The 21,987-nt window shown below is 38.3% G+C and overlaps 1 protein-coding gene across 3 annotated transcripts; it reads left to right on the top strand.

Annotated features, from left to right (window-relative positions):
* Positions 1-17,154, top strand: LOC121383201 (flap endonuclease GEN homolog 1-like). Of its 3 annotated transcripts, XM_041513095.1 has the most exons (12): positions 244-465; positions 1,411-2,079; positions 3,738-3,915; positions 7,199-7,288; positions 7,919-8,005; positions 9,280-9,461; positions 10,832-10,938; positions 11,076-11,260; positions 12,252-12,451; positions 13,410-13,471; positions 15,362-15,490; positions 16,495-17,154. In XM_041513095.1, the coding sequence occupies exons 2-12, from the start codon at positions 1,913-1,915 to the stop codon at positions 16,569-16,571; spliced, it is 1,464 nt and encodes a 487-aa protein (XP_041369029.1). In that variant the 5' UTR covers positions 244-465; positions 1,411-1,912; the 3' UTR covers positions 16,572-17,154. The 3 variants fall into 3 exon arrangements, with proteins under 3 accessions (XP_041369021.1, XP_041369029.1, XP_041369012.1); XM_041513087.1 differs by lacking the exons at positions 244-465; positions 16,495-17,154 and adding an exon at positions 1-102 and having other exon boundaries at positions 15,362-16,108; XM_041513078.1 differs by lacking the exon at positions 16,495-17,154 and having other exon boundaries at positions 15,362-16,108.
* The last annotated feature ends 4,833 nt before the right edge of the window (positions 17,155-21,987 follow it).

Genomic DNA, 21,987 nt, shown 5'->3' with positions numbered 1-21,987 from the left:
CAAAATGTTACCTGCTAGTAGGCCTACCCAGGCGTATCGGACCAGCACAGGCATAATGAAAGTGAAATACATTTTTAATTCATAAACTGATAGGAATTCCAGGTATGTTTAATATAATTGTCGTAGTGGTGTTGTATAAAATGTTCTGTTGGCAAACTGTTTGGTCAATCAGTGGTCAAGTTCTGATCTAGTCCGAATCAACGTAGCAATGTGTTATTTATTTACCCAATTTATTGGGTCCGCCTTGGAAGTTGGATTAATAATAGTCATTCTTGGTGAAAAGTAGTTCATCAAGATAAACGTCTCCGGCACGATATTTATTATTGTGATGTTTATTGCTGTGCCGGGTCCAATAAATGTCAAAATGTTAAAAAACGGACCGTAGATGTTTACCTTGGTGAACTAGGTGAAAAGGGAAGACTTCTTTCGATAATTAACAGAAACGAAATTAGCGTGATCGTTGATGTAACTGCCTCATTTATTACTGTTATTATTATTAACCTCATACTATTGTAACTATAGTCTAAAGTTTGATTAAAAGGAGACCAAACGGTTTGGGGAGATTCCCCTAAACTAAAGTTTGTGTGGCCATCTTGAAACTTTATAATTTATTAATCTTAACTAGATAATCTGTAAATACTCGCCTAATGCGTGGTCGGTCTAGGGTCGATCCCCATCAGTGGCTCCACTGGGCTAGTACTCGTTCAAGCTAGTGCACTGTGATATATCAAAAGCCTTGGTATGTGCTATCCTGTCTATGGGATGGTGTGTAAAAAAGATCCCTTGCTACTAATGGAAATATATATATATATATATATATATATATATATATATATATATATATACATGTATATATATATATATATATATATACCGGGTTTCCTGTCAAAGACTACCTATATATCAGATCTAAATGTTTGACATCCAATAGCCGATGATTTATAAATCAATGTGCTCTAGTGGTGTCATTAAACAAAACAAACTAAACTTTAACTAGATATTCCATTGTTTATGTCTTAGTTATAACTGGTGATTTCATTTAAGAAGAAATCACTAAACAAACATTGCAAACTTAGCTATGCATGAACATATTAAAGGTTACAATCAAACTTTTGTCAATAGTGTCCTTTTAAGACAGGTCACAGGTGGCTTCTAAATACAGGTTGACCTGGTCTCAGGTGATTTGCGAGAATAAAAATGTGGTCTCCTAACACAGATGGCTGCCATCTGGAACAGGTTTGACTGTATTGTCCCTATTTGTTTTTTTAATTAGCAGTATAGTTGTCTATTAGTAATTTTGCATTTTAATAAAATTTGTTTATGAAATAATAGTCTTTCAGTCACTACTACTGTGAAGATGATTTTTTTTTTTTACGCCTAATAATGAGTTAACTAAATCTTGTTTTTCAGATGCAGTTTGACAACAATGGAATAACATAACCACTGGGCAGATGTCTAAAGAAGTCTTTTGTCATGGGTATGACATCTCTTTGAAATAGACTGACATCATTGTGAATATATACAGACGTGATGGGAGTAACATAATTCTAAATATGAGATTGACAACATTGATATAAAAACAAATAGACAATGAGTGTGACATCACTTCTTCAATACAACACTGACAGCATTTTATCATATGGTCATGATGGGTTTAATGTCTCTGCCTGATGGAATATGACAGCATTTTGACCAGTAATGATGTGACATAGGAATAAACGTTAACAGCCTTCTCATCATACTAATATTTATATGTGATGGAAGTGACATCAGTTCTTAATATGACATTGACAAACTTTTTGTTGTAAATGATGTGTATGTCACAATCACCTAACAGAATGACAGTATTTTGACCTCTACAACATATTTGGAAATCAAGATTAACAACCTTGTGACTAGTAATTTATGTGCAATGGGTGTGACATCACTTTGGACTGTGTTAGAGTCAGTGGGAGAGAGTCATTCTCTCTCTAATGATGCAGGAATCAGAGTGGCTGTTGATCTTGGCTCATGGATCGTGCCAGGAATGAAAGTAGCCAGACAAACCAATTTTGCCAACGAGATCTACATGACTATCAGGTACACCTGTAAAACATCACTGAACACTGTAACATTATCACAGATGAGATTCGCTGTTTAAGCATACATGTATTTTGATTACATTTACTATTTATATTAATATATTACATTTTTTATTATCCCACTACCCTATTCCTTTATACAGAGTTGAAAATTAGCAGTCACCCGTGGCGACCTTTATTGGCTGAGGGCGACTAAGAATTTTATAAAGCTAGTCCGTTGGGTGATCATTGATTTTAGGGTCTGGTGAGTATGGTGCCAGCTAATTAAAAACGAAACACACTGAAACTGAATCGAATGTGACAAAACCTCTGCGTCTGTGCTGGTGCAAACTACAGATCTGGCAGTAAACAACATAGAACATGAAATAAGAACAGATCAGATCTAAAGTCTTGACACAGACTTACACGATGACTTAACCATACAAAGATTACTGTATAAACAATAAGTACATTTTTATGCTTTGTAATACACGTATGATAAAAAAAAGTACATCGTATATTTTAGTAAAATGTTTGTTTTTGATTTGTTTTTCTTAGATTTATTATGCTTTTGATATTTATTTTATTAGTAGCATGCTACTGAAGCAAATCTTGCCAAATGAGCATTTGGTAAAATAGTGGATTAATTTGTAGTGTCTCGTTTATAAGTCGGCTACTCCCGAGGAAATCCTTTACTTGAAATTCCATCTCTCTTGCATTGCCACAAAGAGGATTGCCACTCCCAGATTAGTGTACTAAAGCACCTTTAGTATCTTTGTACTGCATTATATTTTACTTACGAGACGATGCAAATCAAGCTGCATATATTGGCTGTTCTAGCATTTTGTCTTCACCCCTTGTATGAAAAATTAAATTTAATATGTATATAATTTATTTATAATGGATTTCTATTTTTAAAAATGTTATTTTAGTTGGTATGGGTTTAAAACTTAATAACATGTTTTTATATGAATTTTAACTGTATTCATTTATTTATTATCGGTTTCCTTTTGACGCAAACAATTATATGGTCAGCACATGATTATTAACAAAGAACATTCAAGTTTTGAATTTGGCTGTGCAGTTAAATTCCAATGTGATATTTAAAGGGCTAGTTGAATATGAGAAGGACCAGTAAGATTTTTCTTCAACTGGCCCTGTTGGCGACCATGGTTTTCATGTTAATTTTTAACCCTGTTTATATGATTTGAATTCTGTCTCATTACTTCCCAGTTTGGCAGATAGCTTCTCCAACTTCGTGGGCTTTCCATCTCAACATTCCAGTTCTTTTCTCAAAACCGTGACATGTGCTTGTTTGTGATGTCATTTGTGCTGCACACCAGCCTTTTCTAATCAGCTTTTGTTCATTGTACTAACATCCATCCAGGATTTTAAGACAGCTTAATGTGGTAGTTGTGTACAAGCGATGAATGCACTTGAAAATAAGTGGATTTGTGTTTTTTCCATCTTTATGTCCTCACCTTCCTACCCCCCCTCCCCCCCCCCACCTGGATCCACATCTGTTTTATTTAAAAATAAATAACATTTGTTCAATAAAACTTGGCAAATAAATTATTTTGATTTTTAAAAGTAATTTTATTTACAGGTAATCAGGTATTGAAAAACAGTTGATTTTATTGTATTAACAGCATCTTGACACTGTACTCTTTCTTTTAGAGCTGTGTTTTTCCGCACAATACATTTATTGAGACTAGGACTAAAGCCAGTGTTTGTTCTTGATGGACAAGCTCCTGCGGTGAAGAATGTTACTCTGGGGCGGAGAAAAACAGCGGCTGGAGGCAGTGCGAGTTCCAGTGACAGAAACAGGAACCGATACAGAGAAGTGGCCAACAAGGTACATTAAAGAATTACTGCTAAAATGGTGGTCATCATAGTTTTCACTTTACAAAGGATTGGATACAGGACTCAAACTTAAGTATTTGTCTCCCACAGCAATTTAAAACCAAAATTCATGTGGGTGAAATGGCTCATGGACGGCAATTTAAAGCCTGTCCAAAAATTAATTTTACATCAAATAAACACAACTAAAATATTGTATTGCTGTATGTAGACATATTTTAAATGTACTAATGGTATTAATGGAATATAATGTACACCAGGCGTAAACATTTTGCTATCATTGAGGAGTTTTATCAACAGTACTTTTGTGCCATTGGTGATGCTCGCAACCCACAGCAATTTATATATCAACGGCAGGAATTGCCGTCTGTGCCATCATTAAGTTTGAGCCCTGAGATATATATGTAGCTCAGTGGGTAGAGTGTTTGTTTGAAGTGTTTGGGTCAGAGGATTGAACTTCTTTGTTGGACACATTCTCTGACTAGTTTTTATTTTCAAAACCCAAACAGTTCACCACGACTGCTATATCAAAGACCATGGTAAACAATCTCTTGCTGTTAATGGGAAAATGTAGCAGGTTTTCTCTGAACCCAAACAGTTCACCACGACTGCTATATCAAAGACCATGGTAAACAATCTCTTGCTGTTAATGGGGAAATGTAGCAGGTTTCCTCTGAACCCAAACAGTTTACCACGACTGCTATATCAAAGACCATGGTAAACAATCTCTTGCTGCTAATGGAAAAATGTAGCAGGTTTCCTCTGAACCCAAACAGTTCACCACGACTGCTATATCAAAGACCATGGTAAACAATCTCTTGCTGCTAATGGAAAAATGTAGCAGGTTTCCTCTGAACCCAAACAGTTCACCACGACTGCTATATCAAAGACCATGGTAAACAATCTCTTGCTGCTAATGGAAAAATGTAGCAGGTTTCCTCTGAACCCAAACAGTTCACCACGACTGCTATATCAAAGACCATGGTAAACAATCTCTTGCTGCTAATGGAAAAATGTAGCAGGTTTCCTCTGAACCCAAACAGTTCACCACGACTGCTATATCAAAGACCATGGTAAAAGATCCCTTGCTGCTAATGGGAAAATGTAGCAGGTTTCCTCTGAACCCAAACAGTTGACCATAACTGGTATTTCAAAAACTATGGTATGTGTTATATCTAAATAAAAGATCCCTGTAAAAATGTAGCAGGTTCCCTCTGAAGACTACGTGTCACAATTACCAAAAGTTTGACATCCAATAGCGGATGATTAATTAATCAGTGTGCTGTAGTCATGTCAGTAAGATAAACAAACTTTTTGCGCTTTTTGTTTTTTACATAATATATTTTCTTAAAGGTCCACAATCATGGCACATTATTAATACACAGTATATAAAACAAATATATAAAAATTACAGTATTAAAAATAAAAAACAAAAATACCATCCCAGTTATTAATAAAGTTACTTTTTGTAAAACGCTTGGGGAAAAAACCAAATGCTCAGTCGATTTGACCCGCATCAGACCTGTGACGTAGCATCAGGCGTTCTGTTAATAGGTCAACATGCCAATCGTTCTCTGCTCAGAATGATTGTTTGAAAAACAGCTGATTCTTAACAGACGCTAGTTTGAACATTTTGTACATTTACTCTAATGGTACCTCGATTGGTGAGGAAGTGGTATATAAGCATGTTAACCTAGTTACCTACCTACCTGTAAAAGCAGGACACAATTTCAGTCTGGACTTTTGAAAGTGGGATATTAACATTTGACTGTAATAAAAATATGTGTTCAGATCAGAATGCGCCGGTGTAGACAGAGCTAATTACTACGTGAAAGGTTCCTTTGTTCTTGAATTTGCATCCAAAGTCCGGAATAGAAGGCATCCAGTGTCAACAGATTTTTTGTTTCCTAATAAATTAACGGTAGCTGAACGGGACTTTAAAACTGTGCCTGTTTACATATAATGCCGGTTTAGATAGATACCGGTTTTGACAGAGTCCACTCTGTGTGTGTGTGCGTGTGCGTGTGTGTATGTGTATACGAACTTTGTGTGTGTGTGCATATATATATATATGTATGTATATATATATATATATATATATATGTGTGTGTGTGTGTGTATATATATATATATATATATATATATATATATATATATATATATATATATATATATATATATATATATACACAACACACGCACGCACGCACAAAATGTTTGTATTTAATTGTGAAATACAAGCCCCATATTTTTTTTATTGTTCTAGGCTTGGTACCCTCCACTGGCGTAGGCAGGATTTTATATTGGAATTTGGGGGGGGGGGGGGGGGGAGGGGGGGAACAACCCACACTATGTATATACATGTGTATATATGATTTTATAAAATTTAATAATTTAAAAAAAAAGTTTAATGGGATGGCAGGGACGGTGCATGGCCTAGCACTTCACTTTTGTGGGTTATATTTGTTGTATCTGAATTTGAAAGAAGAGTCATACCACTATATTTTACACTGCCGCCCCTGCCCTGGTACCCGCCCCGTCTCCCCCCCCCCCCCCCCCCCCCCCCCCCCCCCCCCCGCCCTGTTGAACTCTAGTTTAGCTCGTGATCGTTGTGGTTTCTTGTTTGTATCATGCACAATCGTAGAAAATGTGCCAGTGGGGATACAGGCTTGGAACAAATATGTTTAAAAAAAACAATAATAATAACAGATAGGTGTCATATTTATCGACCACCTTAAATATTGTCGTAATCCCAGTGGTCACTGCAGATCCTATCCCATCGTGATGGTCCTTTCCATTACGCATGGGTTCTGTTTAAGAACCACTTCCATGCAAATCCTGTGATTGTCAGTTTGTTTACAGTTCAGAAAAACTGCTGCTTTGATACATCCAAACACTAAACAATGGTTCACCACATTTTACATTTGAAAACTATCTCAATTCAGTATACCGGTAATAAAATTTGCGCGTTTTAAAAATACACGTGTTCCACCTTCCCAGTAAAATGTTTGAAAGGCTGCGAATCACGCTTTGATGTCATGCTGGTTAGCACATCACGGGGTCAAGTGACTTGGCTCTTTGAGTCGACAGGCGTTTTGGCAAGCAATGGGAAAAACGCGACTTTTTATTGCGAATATATTAACAATGGGTACATTTTTTTAAATTTATTTTATTGATACTTCATATATATTGTAAAAGGTATACGTAGATACCAAACAATAGTGAATTGCATTTTTGATAAATGTTGACCTTTGAGTAAAGTTAATGTTTTCTTACAGTGTAGCGAACTGTTCCGTGCCCTTGGTCTTCCCTACATAGAGAGTCCCGGAGAGGCCGAGAAGCTGTGTGCCTGTCTCAACAGTAATCAGGTTGTCATTTTCATCTTTGGAAAATATTTAATATCATGGGTGAACCAGTTTCGGTGAGCATAAGCATTTGGTTCTAAAGCATGTCAACAGTAATCAGGTTGTCATTTTCATCTTTGGAAAGTATTTAATATCATGGGTGAACCAGTTTCGGTGAGCATAAGCATTTGGTTCTAAAGCATGTCAACAGTAATCAGGTTGTCATTTTCATCTTTGGAAAGTATTTAATATCATGGGTGAACCAGTTTTGGTGAGCATAAGCATTTGGTTCTAAAGCATGTCAACAGTAATCAGGTTGTCATTTTCATCTTTGGAAAGTATTTAATATATGGGTGAACCAGTTTCGGTGAGCATAAGCATTTGGTTCTAAAGCATATCAACAGTAATCAGGTTGTCATTTTTATACACTTTAAAATAACAATACAACAAAGTTAGACATGTTTAAATACAAATATTATTAAAATAACAACAAATGTGTACAACATTGTTATTATTTTAATAATATCTGTATTTAAACATGTCCAACTTTGTTGTATTGTTATTTTAAAGTGTATAAAAATGTACAACTTTGTGGTATTATTTTAATATGTATGTACACATGTTCAACTTTGTTGTGTTGCTATTTTTTCACAGCTGGTCGATGCCTGTCTTTGTGACGACAGTGATATTTTTCTTTATGGTGCTCAGACAGTTTACAGAAACTTCAACTTTAAACAAAATGTAAGTCAGAACTTTGATACACACTTTCATACATATGATGTCAATTTCACAAACCGTGACTGTTTAAACATATTTGATTTAATCAGGAGCTGATATGTGAATGCACGCTTAAGCAACATATCATTGTCCTTGTGAGTCTTGTTGCAACATATCATTGTCCTTGTCAGTCTTGTTGCAACATATCATTGTCCTTGTCAGTCTTGTTGCAACATCGCATTGTCCTTGCGAGTCTTGTTGCAACATATCATTGTCCTTGCAAGTCTTGTTACAACATATTGTCCTTGTGTGTCTTGTTGCAACATATCATTGTCCTTGTCAGTCTTGTTGCAACATATCATTGTCCTTGTGAGTCTTGTTACAACATTGCATTGTCCTTGTCAGTCTTGTTGCAACATTGGATTGTCCTTGTGAGTCTTGTTACAACATCGCATTGTCCTTGTCAGTCTTGTTGCAACATGGCATTGTCCTTGTGAGTCTTGTTACAACATCGCATTGTACTTGTCAGTCTTGTTGCAACATCAAATTGTCCTTGTGAGTCTTGTTACAACATCGCATTGTCCTTGTCAGTCTTGTTGCAACATTTCATTGTCCTTGTCAGTCTTGTTACAACATCGCATTGTCCTTGTGAGTCTTGTTACAACATCGCATTGTTTTTGTGAGTCTTGTTACAACATCGCATTGTCCTTGTGAGTCTTGTTACAACATCGAATTGTCCTTGTCAGTCTTGTTACAACATCGCATTGTCCTTGTCAGTCTTGTTGCAACATCAAATTGTCCTTGTGAGTCTTGTTACAACATCGCGTTGTCCTTGTCAGTCTTATTGCAACATTTCATTGTCCTTGTAAGTCTTGTTACAACATCGCATTGTCCTTGTGAGTCTTGTTACAACATCGCATTGTCCTTGTGAGTCTTGTTACAACATCGCATTGTCCTTGTCAGTCTTGTTACAACATTGCATTGTCCTTGTCAGTCTTGTTACAACATTGCATTGTCCTTGTCAGTCTTGTTGCAACATTGCATTGTCCTTGTGAGTCTTGTTGCAACATTGAATTGTCCTTGTGAGTCTTGTTACAACATCGCATTGTCCTTGTCAGTCTTGTTGCAACATCGAATTGTCCTTTCGAGCCTTGTTGCATTATCACAAAGTTGTGAGAATTTAGTGAATTAGGTCCCATGACAACTATTACGAGAAACAGGATGGTTATTAAAAAGAAACAGTTCTGGTTGTCAGCTCTTGATGTAATATTATGACTGTTTGAGTATGTTTAATTTAGGACACCACTGTTACAAGGTACAAGATGGCTGATATCAAGCAGAAACTTAAACTTGATCGACGAAGTCTGGTTGTGTTTGCTCTTCTCAGTGGTTCAGACTATGGTGATGGACTTCGAGGTGTCGGGGTGAAGAAGACACAGGAACTGATTGAGTCCATCCAATGTGATGACGTTTTACAAAGGTTTGTCAGTGTGTGTTTAGTAATATACAAGAGTTATATGGTGATAGGTTTAATGGTGTTGGTTGAAGACGATACAGGAACTGATTGAGTCCATCCAATGTGATGACGTTTTACAAAGGTTTGTCAGTGTGTGCTTGGTAATATACAAGAGTTATATGGTGATAGGTTTAATGGTGTTGGTTGAAGAAGACACAGGTACTGATTGAGTCCATCCAATGTGATGACGTTTTACAAAGGTTTGTCAGTGTGTGCTTGGTAATATACAAGTGTTATATGGTGATAGGCGTAATGGTGTTGGTTGAAGACGATACAGGAACTGATTGAGTTCATTCAATGTGATGATGTTTTACAAAGGTTTGTCAGTGTGTGCTTGGTAATATACAAGTGTTATATGGTGATAGGCATAATGGTGTTGGTTGAAGACAATACAGGAACTGATTGAGTCCATCCAATGTGATGACGTTTTACAATGGTTTGTCAGTGTGTGTTTGATAATATACAAGAGTTATATGGTGATGGAGTTCACGGTGTCAGGTGAACAAGACACAGGAAATGATTGAGTCCATTCAATGTGATGACACCTTTGTCAGTGTGTGCATGGGTAATAATAAACTAATATAAAAAGGTTAACTTCTGGCGAGGAGAGAGATTGCAAAATATTTTCCAGAACCATTTGAAAAAATTAAATTAAATTTGTTTTTGTTTAACACCACTGGAGCACATTAAGTAATCATTGGCTATAATATTTCAAATATGAATGTTTCTAGCAAATTTTCTTTTTAAAACAAAAAACCCATAAAAGTGACCAATATCACTCCTCAAAATGTTGAGGATGAAAAAATCATACATGGTCAGGTATCACAAATATAACATTACGATTTAATGTATGGGGGCATTCAACAATTATGTATTTGCTCTAGTAGGGGAGTGGGTATCACAAGATGCATTAAGAAACATTGTGGGGGGAAGGGGTATTTATTAAGAGTTACGTAATGTTTTCAAAACAATTGATTTTTATTTATAGTGTCAAATGCAGTCAGTCATTGCTGTTTGTCTTGTGAATAAGTGATTTGCTCAGAAGTAGTTATTACATATACATGACAGAGAAAGTGGGTGGATGTTACACTATGATATGGGGAGTGGTCTTAGCATTACAGAACATAGTGTGGGGGAAGGGGTTAAAAGAACATACATTTTTACATTATATAATTTCTGAATCTCCCCTATGTTATATTACATGTATGTCTAATTTCGAATTTTAATCATCGTCGACTTTCTATAAAAGTTAAAAGTGTGGTTTGTTTAGACCTAAATGAGTGTCACAGTAATGGTTAGAAGCTGTTTCATTGTCTAATAATCACCTTTTGTAGGATTCTTTCATGGAAAGAGAATACAGAATTGCAACAGATTGCGAAACAATTGGAGTTACTACAGAAAACATCAAAACCAACTCACTGTTCACAGTGCATTCATCTGGGTACGTCTCTCGCTATTGTGCCGGTTTCATTTAAACCTTGTTTATCACTATAAATTCTGGGTCTGAATAAATCTTGATAAATCTGTAAAACTTTTATCTCTCATTATTTATAAATGTGTTGGTACGTTTTTCTGCAGGGTCTCTATCTCAGCACAAAGCTAAAGGATGTAGAGTCTGTGGTAAAAACAAAAACTGTACGTCATCATCATCTGTTGCCTGTCCCTGCAGCTGGCACGAGGTTCGAACCACAGTCCAACCACATCTACTGGAGCTTAGTGTCCGAGAGAAGGCGTTAAAAATGAAAGACTTCCCACCAAAAGAGGTTATTACTCAACCCACCATGTTTTTCTGATTGGGGTGGGGGGTATGTAACTAAATGGTAGAGTACTTGCCTGGAGTGTGATGAGTCACGGGATCAACTATCCTCAATGGATTCAGAGGTTTTTCCCCGAACACAGCTGATGGCCCATGACTGGTACATCAAAGACCATGGTATGGACTGTATTGCATATGGGAAGGTGCATATAAGACATCCTTTACTTTAGGAAGAACCTATGTACATTTTGTTTTATTACTCTCTTGACCAAAGGGGCAAGACGTAGCCCAGTGGTAAAACGTTCACTTAATGCGCAGTCGGTTTGGGATTCCCTTCAGTGGGCCCATTGGGCTGTTTCTCGTTCCAGCCAGTGCACCACAACTGTTACATCAAAGGCTATGGTATGTGCTATCCTGTCCATGGCATAATGCATATAAAAGATCCCTTGCTGCTAATTGAAAATAGTAGCCCATGAAGTGGCAACAGCGGGTTTCCTCTTTCAATATCTGTGTGCTCCTTAACCATATGTCTGATGCCACATAACCGTAAATAACATGCTGCGTGCATTGTTAAATAAAACATTTTCTTCCTCTTGACCAAATGTTGAGATAACCATGTTAGACACCATATAGCCATAGTTTAAAATGTGATAGATATCATTAGAAGTAAGCAAATCTACTCAATCAGCAGCTAAACAGTGTATTCCAAAATTTAGGCTTAATATAGCCTTCTTCTAGGACTCGAGAAATGTCAAGTCATAATGAGATCAAAATGTTGACATTCAGATCAGAATTATGACTGTTTTTAGTAAATCAATGTTAAGGTTACATATTTTAGCTGTTCAACAATGCTGCTTTTTTGTTCTATTGAAGGAATAGAGATGGTTTACAATTTAGCTTATGTTGAAGAAACCAAGATACTGTACATGAATACTATATTCATATCACATACTGTTTAGTAACATATTAAAACTGATCATTGTAAATTTTGTTTTCAGGTAGTTGATGAATTTTTAGATGATATAGTGCCCAAAGTGAAACTTGATTGGACAATGCCACAAAGTTTAACACATATTAAATCAATTCTTAAAACATTCCTTAAGTGGGACCCTGCAGAAGTTAACAGAAAACTACTTCCAGTACTCGTTCATATGCAGCTACATGGAATTGTGGGAAAACTAAGATTTGAACCAATCAGGTCAGTTCTCTCCATTAGTCAATTTAGAAACAAAAACCAAATATTTCTGCTTTAAAGATAGGTTTAGTGTAAGAGTTTTAAGATGCTTTCCTATTTATCTTCATCAATATATATTTTTTTTTTTTGAGACCGATCATTCATAATAAACGATAAAAAATGCAATATGGCCACTTGTTTTCACATCGGAAACACTGCTGTCATCCCCCCTCTCTCAAGACTATGCATCCCCTTAGTTGATAAGCAAATTAATATAACTGGTCTCTACAGTTGCTGGAATCCTCCGACACTAAGGGGGCGAGACGTAGCCCAGTGGTAAAGTGCTCACTTGATATGCGGTCGGTTTGGGATCGATCCCCGTCGGTGGGCCCATTGGGCTATTTCTCGCTCCAGCCAGTGCACCACGACTGGTACATCAAAGGCCGTGGTATGTGCTATCCTGTCTATGGGATGGTGCATATAAAAGATTCCTTGCTGCTAATTGAAAAGAGTAGCCCATGAAGTGGTCACAGAAGATTTCCTCTCTCAATATCTGTGTAGACCTTAACCATATGTCTGATGCCATTTAACAGTAAATAAAATGTGCTCAGTGCATCATTAAATAAAATATTTCCTTTCTTCCGACACCAATGTTTTGTTCAACTCGGACACTTAAATGACCTGGTATGTACGATTTTGTATATCTTTCTTTTATTTAACATAGGCTGCATGATACTTGTTTGAAAGCCCATAGCAGGTAATTGTGAAAGTAAATTGTATGGGTACAACTAACAGGCATGTCATATTTGCTGGTGACAAGTACAGTTTAAATGGCGTCAGTTGCCCAGGCCAGTTAGATAGATATTATGTTCCAGTGTGATTATTATATAGTTTGTTTTTCATACTTAATGCTGAGTGAAGTATGAACTATGTTCAGTCATACAGGACTAGTATTAATCAAATCCATGATCTTTCTCCACAGAATAGAAAAATCATGCAAGAAACATTTCAAGCCCTGTTATAAAACCTGGTGGAAAGCAAATGGTTTGTATGAGTTGTCACCTTTCAGTAGAATAAATGTGTTTATGACACCACTACATAGCTGCTTGTTTAGACATGAGAAGCTCTGCCTCCCCCCCCCCCCCCCCCCCCCCCCCCCCCCCCCCCCCCCCCCCCCCCCCCCCAAACACTGAAGATTACGTGCATCTCCTTTAGTTGAAAGGCAAATTAATATAACTGGCCCCTTGAACAGTTATTGCATGAATTTAATAATTAAATAACTAAATGATCACAATGAAATGTTGCTGCATGTACTTCTGTTGTCCATCAGAAATCAATATCACCACCATGATTTCATTAACTGAGACAAAGGTTTCTTTTAATATTGAATGGCTTTTGTAGAAACTTACTTTACATGGTATTACAGTATATGCAAATATTTTCGTGGCTAAAATAATTTGCCATCAGGCTTTCATTTTACATTTCGCAAAACATTATTTTCACGATGATGTCCCCCGATAATAATTTTTTTTTACCCACATTTCATTTGCCAAACTCTTTCAATGACGATTTCACGCACACTTGGACATGTTTACCATGCTGTCAGCAAGACATTAGTGTTGTATGTATATCTGATAAAGACATGTTTTTGATGGAATATGCACGTGATACAGAAAATTGAAAATGCAAATATCAGAAGAAATAACTTTTAATTATTGGTGGTACTCACAAACTTCCATTCAAGGTTAGGGCCTACATATAAAACAAACAAAACTGAGATTACGTAACAACAGACTTACACCCAACTGTGTCACTTCGATAAAATCCACGTGACCATGCAGGTTTACAGAACCACGTGACCTTGCAGATAATTTGGCAGTAAAGACAAAGTGCATACGAAACTCGGTATAAATTTAACAGGTAGGCCTACCTCCGACTGCTTGATTTTGATATGAGTTGTACCTGTAGAGATAAGACTATATATTATAAGGTAAATAGTGTAAATATTTCAAACATTAACATATACATGTATACACACATCCATGGTCAGTCTGAACATTTTACCAAATAACAAGTTCATGCGTAATTAAATTTGCAGTGCTGTCAACGTGTTCGTGGTATATTTTATTAGCGAACATATTTGCGTATATGGTACTTCTATGGTTGATCTGGCCACGACTCTCATATCTTTCTTGTTAAGGAGACTGTCCCCGAGTTTTTCTTAATTGTAAGGTGTTTTTCACTAATGAAGTCTTCTTTTTTTTTCCCCCATTCTTTTTCCCCCTTTTTTTAAACAATTAAAATTACATACTAAATTTTCTTGTTTAGTAACTGGGTGTTGTATGTGTTTCCGATAACTCCATTGTTTTAGTAGCTCAAATTTCATGTCACATCCTAATACTGTATGTTTTCATACATACACAATCATTGGTCATTAAATTAAATGAAAGCTGGTTCCTTGAGCAGCAAATTCATGAGTGTCTGTAAAAAAAGTATTCCTCTTTAGATAGAGGTATAAGGCAGTTCAGAGTGATGGGTCATAGGGTTAACACTCTTCTGTGGCCCAATTGGGGTTTCTCCTTTTTCAAGCGTTGCTTTACAAAAGTTAGTGGTATATTAAAGGCTGGAAAGTGCATATAAAAGACCATATGGGCAAAATTTACAAAGCCTGTTTATGACATGCACTCATGAAACCTCTGTGTTTAAGAAAAACTAGCGCTGTAAATTTGGCCCCATGCTTGCTAATTGCTAAGAGTGGCCCAACTCATCCTTCACAGTTACCAAGTACATGCAACATTCCACATAATAGTCATTTATAATGTGCTAGGGTGCTATTAAACAGATTTTCATTCCTCAATACCTACAATATATGTGAACATTTTGCTGTGAAATGCTGTGGACAAATAACTGGTAAAATTAATTCTTTTTTATCAGAAACTAAAAATGGTGAAGAAAATAGTTTCGAAGTTGTGGTGGAGGAAGAGCTGTTTACTACCAAATATTGCAGAATGACTCAAGAGTATTTGGAAACATTACACGCACAGAGGACCCCTTCCAGTTCAGGTTTGCTGTACTTTGCTGTTTTAATAATAATAACAAGCATGCAGAGTTTACTGCTAAAGCAATATGTATTGCCTACCAGGACCAACACATTTTCTTATCTCCTAAGTTCCAGGGCCATAACTGTGTGAAAAATGGGTAAATCACCATTAAAGTCAAACATTACCTGTAATAGTACATGTTAAAGCTATATACAAAACTTCAATTGGACCAGTATGGGTCTGATAATAATAATTAGGAATTCAAACAACAGACTTTTATTTTTGAGGAGTGAAAACGTGATTGTGTTCTAGCAGGCCCATAAATTCAATTTGATGGGATTGAAACAACAATCCCCTTGTTTGAGCACACCATACCTTTCCTCCAACACCTGTTATTTTGAAGAGAGTGATCTTATCCTCCTCAGCATTTAGTAGAGTATGATTTTTACTCTCTCAAGTTTTTTAAAAATTAGTCTCAAAAAAGTTTTAGTTTATTTCATGTTTCTGAGAAATGAAAGGTGTTCATGCTGAACAAACTTGTTTAAAATAGTTTCTTACAGTGTTGCAATATGTTTTAACAACACTGGAAACATACAAGTAACATAATCCCAATCTCTCTCTGTCCATCTCGAGATATATAGATATATATCTATATCTATATCATAGATCTATATCTCTATCATATATCATAGATCTGTATATCTATCTATCTATCTATATAGACACACACACACACACATATAGGATAAATATATGTATATATATTTATCCTATAACTTACCCATGATATCGATATCATAAACAATTAATTAAAATGTTATATTAGAGTGTTATAGGATAAATAGAATTCGCTACTCGTGTTTTTTTAATATGTAAAATATCAACCTCGTCTAGTTAATCAGTATTGGTCTCAGCAGAGCCTCGACAAATACCGATTAACATAGACTTGGTTGATAGTTTCCATATTAAAAAATACTCGTGACGAATCCTCTATATATTATATATAGTTTCTTTTTATCATTCCAGGAAAGAAACGAAAGTTGAAGGTAGATGACAGCCAACCAACAATAGCCTCTGTATTTAAAAAAGCAAAGCGAAAATAGAACTTTAAAAAAGTATCCGCAACTGTTGGTGATCAAGATTTAATAGTCGTTTCAGATGAAGAGCAAGCCGATTAGAAACCCCCACCACCTTTCTGACTGAAAGGATAGTAGTGAAAACTGTAAATAAGCAAGAGTACCGGTTAGGTACATCCCATCCCATTAAAAGCTATGGAATGCAACACACACCCATCCCAAGGTGTGATGATCCTATATTAATTGACACAGAAAAATATGGCCCGGACAAGGAATTCCTTTAACATGCAGTAATACATAAAAAGTAGGTCGCAGTGACCTAGTTATGGTACGTAACACACCACATCACAAGTTGTACTTGCATGCTAGGTCGTATGATCCTATATGAATTGATAAAAATATGCTCTGGAAACAAAAATTGAATAGACAGACAATGCTATACTGTAATAAGAGTCGTCCAAGACTGGCGTACAAAACAAAAAATATTGACTTGTACATGTAGAAAGGAAACAACCAACCGTGTGATGACACCTCAACACATTGTTTAACCAGCAGTAAGATGGCCATAGTCTAATATTAAAAATCTACCAATTACACATTTCAAATAGAAGCAATTTTTGTTTGCCATTTTAGTTGTTTTTTCCGCCATATGCATTATGAATTAAGTTAGAATGTAGATAGCTGTAATTCACTATTTGTCCATACTAGATGTACCACTCTGGACTTTTCTAGTAGAGCAATTGAAGTTTTTATACCATATCAAACAAATAAGTTCTTTGGCTGGTACAAGTGAGACCTTTTTTGTATGTGCTGATCTGTGCTTATCTAATATAATCGTGGACCAGTTTCATAAAATATTGTAAGCCTAGTCATGCTAGTAAACAGTTTGAAATATACATAAGACCTATCAACAAGCATTTTGTTAAATCCGAATTAAAGGTATACACACTGAGCTAAATTGCAGTGTTAAAGTTTAAGCCAGGTTGTTTGAACTTCACTTTAACTTTAGCTCCAGTTCTACATTCCCATCTCAGGGTTTCTGACAGCATCTCCAAATTTTGTGGCAACTTTTCTTCTTTAAATTAATTACTCTTATCATTACTGTATGATTTTCTTACCCTAATCCTAAACATAACCCATTTTTCTTTCTGGGGAGGCCCCCCCATAACCCCTGTTGACATTCTGGCAGAAACACCTCATCTAGATGGATGACTCGGTTAAATCAAAGTGTCTAGACTTTGCTATATAGGTCACAGTAATTGCTTGGTTACTTCCATTTTTCATAGGACAGACAACTTTAATACAGTGTAGACGCAACATAGGTTTATTCTAGGTTAAAACGGTCCATGTAGACAAAACAATATTCCTTTCCTTGACTGATCTTCCAATATAATCTCATTTACTGTGCGAAATATATGCTAAATAAATGCACAAGTTTAAACGCCAACTGCAAAGACATAGGGCTGAATTTACAAAGTCTGTTTTTCTTAAATGCAGGTATTTAAGAACTGTAAATATATGTAGTTACAGGTGTGTAAGATATAAACAGGTTTTGTAAATTCAGCCCACACTGTTTGTGATGAGGTATCTAAACCATTAGTATGAAGAAAACAATTTTTCATTATTAGCTGCACCAGTGATGACTTAATTTTATTCAAATTTGTAGTAAAATGTTTCATTCAAATTAATTTTTAATTTTAATATGCACAGACAAGAGACATCAGTTTCATAGAACACAAGAGACAAGAATGAAAGAATGTTTAACGACACCTCAGCACAAAAATACACATTGGCAATTAGGTGTCATGAAAAGATAACTGTATAGAAATATTTCACAACAGACAAGTGTCAAAGTGGATAAAAACTGTTGTTACTGTTCCCAGAAATGAGTTTTATCCAAATCCCTTCTAGTTCCGGTCACATGACTAACTTCCTTCTTTTTCCCTGAGCGCATCGCACGGAGAACAGGAAGCGGGGAGGCCCGGGCGGGATGAATCTTGAGGACAGGTAATGTATCTATAAAAGAGAAAACACTCAAGTTTTCTCCATTTCTATAGACATTACCTGTCCTCAAACAAGTGCAGCATTCAACAGATGGTGGTGGGTGCCGAGATCCGTAGATGCTTGTGATAACTCCCCAACCGGAAAGAGGCTGACTAGTGGAAGAATAAGGCCAACCTTGGTAAGCCCTCATCCTAGGGATGCCCGTCACAGACCAATGCAGGTGATGTTAGTAACAACAACCAGAATGGTGGCATCCGTCAGCAGTGGCAGGTACGGCTCCTAGAACACATGGACCAGGAGGCGGAAGCCACATCTCATGCTGGTTCTGACAGGGTGGGAAGACGTAGCCACCAGGGATGCAGGTGTTAGGTAACCCTCACGTATTGAAGTGTTATAGTTTTTCAATAACAAGCGACAACCTAATGAGGTGCATCCGTCAGAACATTGAACAAAACAAGACCCCCGAGTGTTTTCTGTCTAGTACACCAAAGATCTGTTAGTTCAATAACGACAACCAATAACCACATGCAGTGCAGGGTAAAGGTTATCGAGACAAAAGTTCCGGCACCAGTACGTGAACTGTGCAAAAGAACAAAAGTCTAAGCAATCCTCATCTGTCTATTCGATGGACATCTCGGTATGCAGCCCAGAATCAGACAGACATCAACGGCGACGAGGACGGCTTGTATTCAACAGAGTCTGTGCAGCAACAACCGGACCCAGATGATGGAACCCCTCAACGTCTTCTGTGGTGACATCCCTCAGATAATAGTTGGCGAAGATGGAGTCCGTAGCCCAGAACCAACCAGTGATAATGTGCTGAATGGGTGTGTTGCAGTGCAGGGACATCGTGGCAGCCAAGGCACGGAGTTCATGCGGATTAGAAGCAGACGGAGCAGGTAAACCCTCCTTCTGATAGGCGGTCAGGATAGAAGACCGGATCCAGGTGGCCACCGTGTTCTTGGTAAGGTCCCTCAACCGACTCTGGTTACAGGAAAGGAAAAGTCTTTTGCGATGTTGTCGAAAAGATCTGGTCCTCTCGATGTACTGGTGCAGGGCTCTGACAGGGCACAACGCCAAGTCCTCAACGTCCGCCGGACCAACGATAGAGGAGAGGGCCTGCACAACATACGAACGAGGCGCTTGGTCTGGTAACTGATTCTTTGCAACAAAGTTCATGAGTAACCCCAAGTTGACTGCACGCCGATCTTGGTGAAAACGTACCAAGTCTACATCAAGAGCATGGAGTTCTGAGACACGGGCAGCCGTGGCAAAACCGAGTAAAAAAACACCGTCTTCCGCATCAAGTCTTGCAGGGAAGAGGATTCGATCGGCTCATAAGGTGCGGTCGATAACGCTCGTAACACCAGATTCAGGTCCCATCTTGGTGGCCGAAACCGGTGTACTTGATCATCAAGGCGAAACCCTTTGATCATCTTATGGATCTCAGGAATACCCGATAACTTCGTTCCAGTAGCGACATCACGAACAGTAGCGATGACCGAAACGTACCCAGCGATGGTAGACCCCTTTAATCGTAAAGTGGTCCGCAGATACAGCCAAAAAACCCAGCAAGACGAAGTATCTGGATCGTCTGAGGTTTGAGGTTTTGCCGGAAACACCCTCGGTGAAAGCAAAGCCATCTGACGTTAGTAGTAGATGATCTGTGCGCTTTCAAAATGGCCGCCGTAGACTGTGAAGAAAAACCTTTCTTTCTCAAACTCTTGGCGATAAAGTCCACGCGTGCAGTTGGAACAACTGCGGACGTGGATGGTATAGTCTTGACGTGGGATGCAGCAACAGATGATCCCAGTCTGGCAGCGGTAAAGGATGTGGATCGGCAAGACGTATTAGATCTGGATACCACATCCTGGATGGCCACATTGGAGCAATGAGTAACAGGCGACAATGGTACAGCTGAAACCTCTGAAGCACCCTTGGAAGGAGGATTCGTGGAGGAAAAGCGTACGCGTCCATCTGTTCCCAGCTGATGGCCAAGGCGTCGAGATCCAGAGCTTCGGGATCCAGCACCGGAGACACGTAAACCCTCAGCTGATGGTTGAATCGTGTGGCGAAGAGATCGATGTTTGGTGTCCAAAGTCTGTCGCACACCCATCGAAACGCTTCGGGATGGAGCATCCATTCCGTCGGCTGTGGAGACGACGGCCGAGACAGTGTGTCGACTAGTACATTGGAAACCCCTGGAATATGGCGAGCCCGAAGTTGCAACGGAATCTCGTCAACCAGCTTGTAGAGACGATAAGTCAACTGCAGCAGACTGCTGGAGTGGGTTCCGCCCTGACGGTTGATATAAGCCACCGCGGTAGTACTGTCTGTGGCTACCATGAGAGAGGCGCCTGACAGCATCTCTCGCCAATGAAAGATGACGTAACTGACAACATCTCCAACAGGTTGATGTGTAGATCGGCTTCATCTGGAAACCACAGCCACCAACAGGGACTGGACTGCAAGGCGACTGGTAACCGGATCAGCAAATCTGCGTTATTGTACTGAATGCATGGATTCAGAAACAAACTGGATACCGCGACCTCTAAGCATAAAATGTTGCGCCGACGTCAAAATTACTCTTGCAATGATACTTCATGAAACAGTAATAGAGTGATTCAGGAATCAAGACATCGGAAACAGCGACCCCGTGATACAGGCAAGAGCCAAGACAGCGTAGCAACTCGCTACGCTACATGCCCGATATACCTGGAAGTGAAGCAACGCAAAACAGCAACCGGCTAAAATCCACGGCCGTCACACCACCCGGTGCGAAACAGCAGCAGAGACCATCTAGACAGCATCGGTCACGAACTCTGGCGGTAACAACAGTAAACGTCAGTGAGTTGATAAGCCGCAATGAACCATAGGAAAACGGTGACGGTAAAACCCCCGTACCACGTGATGGCAACTGGATAACTTCCGGAACCAGCGGAAGTAGCGACTGTCTTGCATCGCCACCGGATATAGAGAACGATCTGCCGAATGTCGCTGAACCTTCCTCGAACAAGAGAATATCGGTGCACGGGATCTCAACACAAGTGACCGGACCAGTAGACTTTCTTCGTCACCAACCCGGAACGCTTGTAACGTCGACCCCTTCACGGCAAAGAGCCGTATGTAGACCACAGGTCTGCCAAGATTACCGGCTTGTGCTGAAAGTCAAGAATGGATCGCTTCAGGCAAGTCGGTTGACGATAGTGTGCAATCGTAGTGCACATCGACGTCACGGAAGATATAAGGTAGACCAACATCAAAGTCGACGGCTAGAACAAGGCATATCCTCTGGCATCCTGCACATGAGGAGTTATGGTCGCCATGTACAACATGTACGCTGAACTGAAGCCATCGACAGGACGTGCCAATCTGTAAGTTCTAGGAAGACGTCTGGTCCCGCCGGAAACAGCGTCATCCAAGGCCGGCGTCACACCGT

The sequence above is a fragment of the Gigantopelta aegis genome, chromosome 2 (genome assembly GCF_016097555.1).
Source record: "Gigantopelta aegis isolate Gae_Host chromosome 2, Gae_host_genome, whole genome shotgun sequence".
In the NCBI taxonomy this organism is placed as follows: domain Eukaryota; kingdom Metazoa; phylum Mollusca; class Gastropoda; order Neomphalida; family Peltospiridae; genus Gigantopelta; species Gigantopelta aegis.
The sequence above is the reverse complement of the archived record's forward strand: the minus strand, read 5'-3'. Positions and strand labels throughout refer to the sequence as shown.